This window comes from Pediculus humanus, genomic scaffold (assembly GCF_000006295.1).
Source record: "Pediculus humanus corporis 1103172107574 genomic scaffold, whole genome shotgun sequence".
Classification (NCBI taxonomy): Eukaryota; Metazoa; Arthropoda; class Insecta; order Psocodea; family Pediculidae; genus Pediculus; species Pediculus humanus.
Genome location: NW_002987189.1, coordinates 768,183 through 777,370, shown reverse-complemented (window position 1 = coordinate 777,370; position 9,188 = coordinate 768,183). Strand labels below are relative to the sequence as shown.

The following is a 9,188-nucleotide window of genomic DNA, read 5'->3' as shown; positions in this document are numbered from 1 at the left end:
TCTTCTGATCGGTGGAGAATGCGTAATAAATTAAACGAGCGGAACGAAAACACGCACGTACAAAGAAATAATAATAATAATAATCGATGATGAGAGAAAGTGTGCGTACCAGAAAGAGAGGAAGAAAGGAAAACCTTGAAAACAAAAGGAGAGAAAAGAAACGCAATACTGACACCAAAGTCGTCATCGTCATCGTCTTTTTGTCGGTGGTCAGTCAATTTATCACTTGTGAGGTCCAGGATGACCGGGCATAACCGTCGAAATAGGCTAAAACGTTGTTTGTTCGTTTGTTAGACAGAGAGAGAGAGAGAGACAAACGAGTTTTCTAGGTCACCGGCGTTTAAAATGTTCGCATTTAAAAATAATAAAAAATATTTTTCAAATCTCTCTCGCGGTCCAGACCAAAAACAAACAAACACGGAGGTGGACACACGCGCATTACTCCTCCTCGTGTGTCATTTTAAAAATTGTAAAAATAGTCACCCTCTCTCTCTCTCTCTCTCTCTCTCTCTCTCTCTCTCTCTCTCTCTCTCTCTCCTTACATTTTCTTTTGTGTTTCTTTTTCCTCCCCCTCCTCCCCATCACTCTTTCTCTCTCTCTCTCTCTCTCGTTAGAAAAGAAAATATTAGTAAAAATTTACTCACATTAAATCGTTTAAATTATTTTTCTTTTTCCTTTTTTAATCAATCATCGATTTCTATTCGATGTCCTTGCCATTTGTGCCTGATATCATCGATACGAGTCATGTCGCATTAAACATACCTGAAATTTTTTTAACATTAAAATAAATAAAAAATTTTAGAATATACGTGTCGCGTCCTCATTCCCTTACCGTAATATAATACGAAGGTTATTTGACAAAAACGGGGTTTGTGATGGGGAAGGTCTTCGGAATCGAACAAAGAATTCCTGATTTTAAATTTCAGGCACATCAAAGTTCGATTACGATAAAAGAAAAAAACCGAAAAAGGAAAAAAATAAAAGGACGACGATGACTGCAATCATGGAAGGTTATTATTACAAATCAATTATTTATGATAAGTCAAACAATGTAATAGAAAACGTTAAAAAGGGGAGAAGGGGAGGGATAGGGAGGAGGAGGAGGAGGGGGGAATATCAGCCTGTCGGGAAACAAAGGAAAAATTAATTGCGCACATTCGAAATGAGGTTAACGTATATCATAAGAAAGGTTGATGTCGACAATGCAAACTCTTTGGCAAGAAGAGTATTCGCAAACGATTAAGATAAGATGATGATAATGATGATAATGATGATGATGATGATGATGATGATGATGATGATAATGATGATGATAATGATGATGATGATGATCCACTTGAACACAAAAAAAAAAAAAAAATTAATACTTTTGACCTACATGAAACGTTTAAAATGGTGTCTTGAACCGATTTTGAAGAAAAAATTTTAATTTTAGATTCTGCGAAAATCAGGAGCGGATTCAGTCAGGTTTCGGCTTATCGTTTCCTCTCTCCCCCGCCTCCTTCCCTCTCTCCCCCGTCCGCGAATTCTCATTTCGGAGAAATATTTTATTTTATTTTTGTTTATAAACTTGTAACGATTCGTTTTTTTGAAAAAAAAAAAAAAATTTTTTTCTTTCGCCACGGCTTTTTCTTTTTATTATTATTATTATTATAGCAGCGTAACCTTATTTAACTTTGTCGTTAAAGGTTAAACGTTTACGATCGCCATAATGTATTTCACTAATTTATTATTATTACTTCTAAAAGGCGGATTTGGTTTGTTGAAAATAAAATGACGGCGAAACTTTCCAACAACATCCACGCAGCAATCGCGGATCAAAAAAAAAAAAAAATTATTGCCCGGCAATTATTATTATCATTATTAATTCGATGAAAATTTCAAAAGCCTCGCCTTTTAATTGTTGTTTCGTTATTGGCACGATTCATAATTTTCCTGGATCCCCTCCCCCCATTTTTTTTTTTTTTTAAAGACAAAGAGATAGACAAAGCTAGGCAAAACGCGCATCTCGCACAGGATTTTTCGTGTCATTAACAACTGAAATATTTCCAACTATCCGATTTTTTAAAACGCGTAACGGACCATTTCATTTCATTTTGTTTTTTTTTTTTTGGGGGGGGGGGCGAGGAGGAGGCTATTAATGCGGAAATAGAATTAAAAAACAATTGGATTTCACAATTTGCAATGAGAGATTTTTTTTTTTTTTTTTTTTTTGTCAGTCAATATTAATCTAATCACGTAGTTTCACTTTGATAACGCAAACCTTCTGACTCACTTAAAGGAAATAATGCCAATGTACAAAAACTATTATTATTATTATTATTATTGACTTTGGAAACCTGACTAGTAAATTTTTTTTTTTTTTTTTTTCAATTTGTTTATTTTGATATCGCGCATTATTCGTTGCGAATCGTCGACAACGTAATTTATTTAAATTATTTTTAAATTTTAGAAAGCAACAAACAAGCATGGTTCCACCTCAAGATGGTCAACCGCCGCCACCACCACCACCATCGTTACCCGGGGTATTATCGGGATGCAGGTTAAAAACCGAAGTAGGTATAGGTTGAGTAAACTTATCTTCCGCGAACGTATGAAAAGGTTTTAAAAAAAATTTTTTTTTTTTGTTTTTTGATAGATCCCACAAAAAGTTTTGGAACCGCCTTCGGTCATTCAAAACGCCATGATGACGAAAGATAAGAAACCCTTCACTTACACCCCGGGCGGTATTGATCTTTCGCAAATACGGAGTCCGAGAATGCAAAGGAGAATTGCTAGAAATGCATGCGCAGACGAAATACCTGGAATCCCAGCTCCGACGACGAATAAAAACATTCACGTTGAAAATCCTCCGGGTAACACAAATTTTTCAGCGATGCAGTCTCAATTGCCATCGCAAGTTTTACCGTCTCCGGGGAGTCCCATGCCTACTCTCGGATCCGTACCTCCTCCTCCTCCTCCCCCTCCTCCCATGTCATCTAACTCTGCACCGACATCGGTATCTTTTAATCCACCCACTCAAACTCCTCCTTCTAAACCTCCTGTCATGGGAAGACCTCAAATAGGTTTTGATCCGAACGAATTGCTCGCAAAAGTCAATAAGTCACCAGCGTATGAACCGTTTGTTAATAATAATAATAATAATTCAGAAGGTCTTAATAGAAACGCGAAACAAAATGAAGAGAAACATTTGCCTGAATCTCAAGAGCAACAGCGCAAACCGGAAGAAATCGGTCAAAATATTTATGTACCACTTCAAAACAAATCGAAACCGAATTTTATTTCACCTGTGAAAAAAGAGCCGCCAAATGAACCTCCACCAACTTCTAATTTCTCTAATCAAACGCCCCAAAAACAATTGGGCTCGATTTACGTCCCACCTGTTGCAACAACTAATCAGGTTTGTTTCAATCAAAAATTTTTTAAATATGGCAACGCAGCGGATTCGTTAATAATTTTAAAAGTTAAATTTTCAGAAGCCAAATACTCCGACACCTCCTCCCACCGTTGAAACCAAACCTCAGGCTCCATGGGTGACAGTTTACAGAACGCCCCAACAATCTTCAGTTCCTTGGAATAATCGTGAATCTGATTTATCGAAACCAGCCGGGGCTAGAATTATTCCAATTCAGGTACATTATTTTTAAAATTTTCTTGCGCCTTTGCAAATTTTTATTTTTCGTGCACGACAGCAAATTTTTTTTTTTTTTTTTACAGGTTGAAGGTAGGGATTCTTCCAAGCCGGCATCACCCAATGTTCAATCACAACCGACTCCTCCGCCATTTTTAATGTCTCCGCAATTTAGGCAACAATCTGCAGCGCAATCGTCGCAAACGTACACGAATCAAGTTAAATCGCCATCTCCGGTTCAACAACCGCAAAACATGTGGCAACAACCCACCTATCAACAACCACAACAACCCCAACAACAACAACAACCGTCGAACACAAGAATAATACCGATTCAAATAGAAGGAAGTTCTGTTCAGCAACAACCTAGATCCCCTGGAATCGCACAAAATAAATTCCAACCGAACACCCCGCAATCGCCAACGCCATTTTCGCCGTCTCAAGAAAGGTGAAATTTTTTTATATTTCCTCGAAAAATCCATTTAATTCATTTAAGTAATTTTTTTTTCTCTTTCCACCCCCCCCCCTCAGAGATGAAAAATTACAATGGGCATCAGTTCAACCGAAAACATACGTCAGGGAACCCAATCGCGTTCAACAAACCAATGACGCCGTACGAACGCAACAACCCGAATACGGTACTTACAATACCGCCGGCGTTCCAGTTAGTCAATTAAGAAAAATGCAACTTAGCGATGATGATAGAGCTTTAATGGACAAATTTAAAAGTCAAGGTAAAACAAAAAACGAGGGATAGACAAACGAAAAGGGGGACCACCGCTATCATCACACACACGCTATCCTCACGCATCCTAAAAACAAAAAAAAATTTTTTTCTTTTAGTCGAAATACACGGAAACGATATATTAAATGATGAAAACACGAATCCAAGATATAGAGGGGGTTACATACCGTCTAGGGTGTTTAAAATGTTAGATGAGAGCGGTAAATGTAATACAATTTATTTTGGTGATAGGGCTAATGGGTCGTTAAAAAACTTACTAATAATTCAAATCTCACCAACCAAGTACTTGACAACAACAAAAAAAAAAAAAAAAAAAAAAGGGGGAAAAAAAATGGCGACACGGCTTTGGCACTGGGGCTTACTTAATATTATTAATTTTTTTATAATTTATAGTCGATGAGGAAGAATACCTTCACAGAGAATCGGATCCTCGGTACCGCGGAGCTGTGATACCGAGTAGAGCTTTCAGAATGTTGCAGAGCATGACGGGTACTGCCGATGACGTGCAGCAGCAGGGTACGCATTGCTTTTAGGCTTGTGATGGTTGTGATGGTTGTGGTTGTTGTTGTTGTTGTTGCTTGTTGCTTCGGCTTGGGCTTTTAACAATTTTTTTTTTTTTTTTTCCCCATTGCATCATTACATGTACTAACACGCGATTACCAAATATTATTATTATTATTATTTGTTTGTTTGTTTGGCAAATAACTCGTGTTTGATGTTTTAAAATGCTTTCAATTTTCATTTTCTTTCAGTACCTAGGTCACCCTTACATGGTGCCACCTATAATAAACCTATAGTCGGAGGTCAACGTCAAAAAGGTAATATTTAATATAATTTTTAAGTCATTAACTCATTTCATTACAAACTTTTGTATTTTTAATTAGCCTAAGTACCCATAGTACCTACGTCGTGTAAATAGTAGTCATTAATTAGCTTTTGCTTTTTTTTTTCAATTATTTTTCGTAATGTCGTGTTTCTTAACCCTAACCCCCCCCCCCCAAAAAAAAAGTCAAGTCTAAACGGCTTTTTTATAAAAACTATTATTAAAAAAGATTTTAATGATAATTATTACAAGGTACTCGTTCAGGTAGTGGAATGACACTAATTCTTACAAGGTTTTTGAACCGTTTTGTTCTAATACCGAAAACCAATTCAAGATAAATAAAGGGCTGTGTACCTAATAAGTCACTTATACTCGCTTAAATAGTATAATTATGTTTACTTGCAGAACAATCTCAAGGCCCTTACGTTCCTCCGTCAGAGCAGCAAGTTCAAGAACCGAGGAAATATACAGGAGGATCTATACCCTCTCGTTCTTTTAGAATGCTTCAAGCGATGACAGGCCAAGAATTTTCCGGTTAGTATTTACAACAAAAAAATTTACGGGTCGAAGTCTTTGTAGTCGAATTCTTAATGTCATTTTTATTATTATTATTATTATTATTTCTCGCACGCTTTACGAAATATACATATGTATATAAATATAAAGGCCTTTCAATATCTTATTTGCATATTCCAATAATAAGGATCTATGTGAAATAAATTATTTGCAATCTGTCGTTTTCATTATAGCTTCGAATACATCAGGTTCGCCGAGCGGTCGTGAAACTCCAGTTAATGGTTTAAATGATCGATGGCATCCTTCTCCGTCATCCTATGATCCGTACCTATGGACTTCGTACCATCCGCCCGATCCTTATTTTATGTATAATTACATTTCCGATTTACACGCCGCCTACGGTTTACCTCCTCTTCCGCCTCCTTCTTACACGTACATTCGCTCCCCCACTCCCGTTTCCCCTTCTCCCTCTCCAATAAATCACAATCCGAGGTATCAAAATTATTTTAGCGATAACGAAGAGCAAGGATACTCGTCCACGGACGAACTTGCTCAATATTATAATAATTACCGTAGAAACTTTAGCTATTCCCCGTATCGTCCCGATTCTCAAACTTCGTTTAAAGTCAATAAAACTTTTTTATGTCGCGATAATTCGAACAGGGAAAAAACTGAGAATTTTATTAAGATAAACGATAAGGAAAATTTGAAAAAGGATTTAGATGTGGTTTCGAAGGAAAATAAAATCGAGAATGACGAAAGCAGCGAATCCGAGACTGATACGGAAAAGGAAAACAATAACGAAGAAGAAGAAGAAGGAATTCGTTTGCAGAAATCGGGAACTTTGCAAACTTTGAAATCCGTTTCAGACATTAACATTTATTCTTCGGAAAGTTTGACGACAACAACATCATTAAGTAATTTCCATCGCGATGAAATCAAATCGGAAAGTGAAATCGTCGTTAAAGTAGAAGAGGAGGAAGAAGAAGAAGAAGAAGAAGAAAGGTCAGTCTCGGAAAGTTTTGATGAATCGGAAACTCAAGAACCCATTTCCCATCAATTGAGTATTATATTCGAAGAATCAGAAAATTGCGATTCGGAAATTTGTAAGCAAGAAGAGCACACAACGGAAAGTTTGAGTTTCTTGAGCGAATCTGAAAGTTGTTCTACCCTAGACGGCGGAGAAGAAATGGGTAACGAAAAATATAATAATGATAATGGTTACGACGATTTAAATGACGCGGAATCTTCTGTCACGGTGAAATTACCGTTGAAAATTAAAATAAACCGGTTGGACGAAGAGAAATCCATAACGACATTAATCGTCGGAGATAGCGTCGTCGAAAGGGACACTCCGATTTCGAAATCGACGCCTCCGATTCAGGTATCGGAAGAGTCTGACAACTCGGAGAGTAGCGAAATATCCGTCACTTTCACTCTTCCAAGCAGATCAAATTCTGTCAAGTCAATAGATCACGATTCGACGCCGAGTGGAGAAATAACAAACGAAGAAACTAATTCGGAAACTCACACGGAATTCACGTTTCATTTACCTTCTCCGAAAGGTCAAACACCGACTAAAAACCAGGAAGCACTGCCGAAACCCGTCATCTGCGAATTGGCAGAAGATGATTTAAGTAGCAGTAGCGTTGAAAGCGATGACACCGTTTTGAAACTTTCCGATGATACCGATGATGAAGACAATGAAAAAATAATAGAAAGCAATCATGAAAATGAAGATTTTATAATTGATAAACAAGACTGTAAAGGAGATGATGAAACGCATTTGACAAAAACGGAAATCGACGTTGATGATGACGTCGACGAAGATGACGACGATCAAAAGGGCGTCACCGCCGTCGAAGAAGTCGAAAAAGTAACAATTCCAATCAGTAGGTCGTCAAAGTCGTTATTAGCGACTTCGATGGGCGATACCCCAGATTCTGTCAATGATGTTGTTACGAACAAAAAAGAATCGCACGAAGAATCGGAGGACGATTCCGGCGTCACGTCCGATTTGTCTATTAAGCAAATGAATTCGGAAACTGATGTTGACACGGAATCGGATTACAGCGAACTCAGCAAAATGTCTAATTTTCAAAGAGCATCGACTCATTCGCGATTGTTCAAACTCTTACAGGAAGAATGCGAAAAAAGCGAAGACAATATTGAGAATAATAATAATAATGATAATGTTAAAACGATAGAAGGAAACGATTCGTCGAACAAAACAAATAATAACGATTACCGCGAAACGGAAAACATTTTACTCAAAAAACAACATTTAACGCTTCCATTGGCGAACGCGAGCATAAATTTCGAATTGGAAAGTCTGTCGAGTAGTTCGGGCATAGCATCTCCATCGAGTCCGATAGTGAGCGACAGACTCGCAAAAGAATTAGTACACAGTCTCTTGCATCAGAAAATAGGTAAAAAGTTCAGAAAGCTTCCGCTTGCCAAATTATACGCCGCAGCTTTGAAAATCCTTCAAGAAGAAATCGATTCAGACGATTTGAGTCCGACCAGCTTCGACGATGAATCAATTCAAAGTCCCAGTTTACTACATTCCGAATCGACTGCCAAAACTGACAATGCTATGACTCAACTCCCAGACTCTTCTGCTGTTGCTCCTACTGCTGCTGCTAATAATATGAACGACAGCAATTTCTTTTGTCCTGATAATTATTACTACGATTACATGAATTACTACAACACTTGGTACAATCCAAATTTTTATTACTATTCGAACGACTACGACGTCGTTCCGTCGAAGACTTTTCGACTTTTGTCCGAGCAAACGAACGGTCCGAACGTGATACAAGGTTTCAAAGCGAAATGTCCGAGAGTGGCGAACGGTGGTATTGACTCAAGCGAACCGATCGGAAAATCCGAATCTCCCACCGTCGTATCCTACGACGGAAAAAACGATGAGGAAAATTCGAGGGCTTTGAGCTTTGCGGAAAAACAAGAAAAAGTATCGAAAGTTCTAGAAAAAACGATGAAAGCTTAATGATTCTCATTGACATTAATCGTCACAGTCAAAGTTTCTTCGGTCTCCCGTTCCATCTATCCATCTCTCTCCTTTTTCTTTTTTTTCCAACCATTTTGAGATTTGACCGTTTCTCGCCTTTTTTTTTTTTTTAAAAGTCTTTTTCTACTTCTTCTTTTGTTTCTTATTTAAAAAAAAAAAAAACGATTTTGAAATGACTTCGACGTAGGATAAACCTTAGACTTGAAAAGGTACACAGTCCCGTGTCATTTTTCTTTTTTCTTTTTTTTTTTTTTTTTTTCTTTTTCTTTTTCTTCTTTGTTGTGACTTCTCTCAAACTTTTTTTTTTTTTTTGTTGGAACACGTTAATTGAGAATCAATTTTTTTTTTTTTAAAATAATTTTTTAGTTTCTTGAATTTTCTTTTCAGGACTTTAAACGATCAGGTTGGTGGAAACGTGTAAATAGACTATTACTTAATGCTT

At 37.2% G+C, this 9,188-nt stretch overlaps 1 protein-coding gene across 1 annotated transcript; it reads left to right on the top strand.

The window, feature by feature from the left end:
• Nucleotides 1-2,468: 2,468 nt before the first annotated feature.
• Nucleotides 2,469-8,725, top strand: Phum_PHUM221870 (uncharacterized protein; the record flags this gene model as incomplete). Its single annotated transcript, XM_002425786.1, has 9 exons — nucleotides 2,469-2,555; nucleotides 2,639-3,400; nucleotides 3,477-3,632; nucleotides 3,742-4,079; nucleotides 4,163-4,365; nucleotides 4,475-4,576; nucleotides 4,770-4,892; nucleotides 5,605-5,733; nucleotides 5,949-8,725. 9 exons carry the CDS (start codon nucleotides 2,469-2,471, stop codon nucleotides 8,723-8,725), a joined length of 4,677 nt encoding a protein of 1,558 aa, XP_002425831.1.
• Nucleotides 8,726-9,188: the final 463 nt, after the last annotated feature.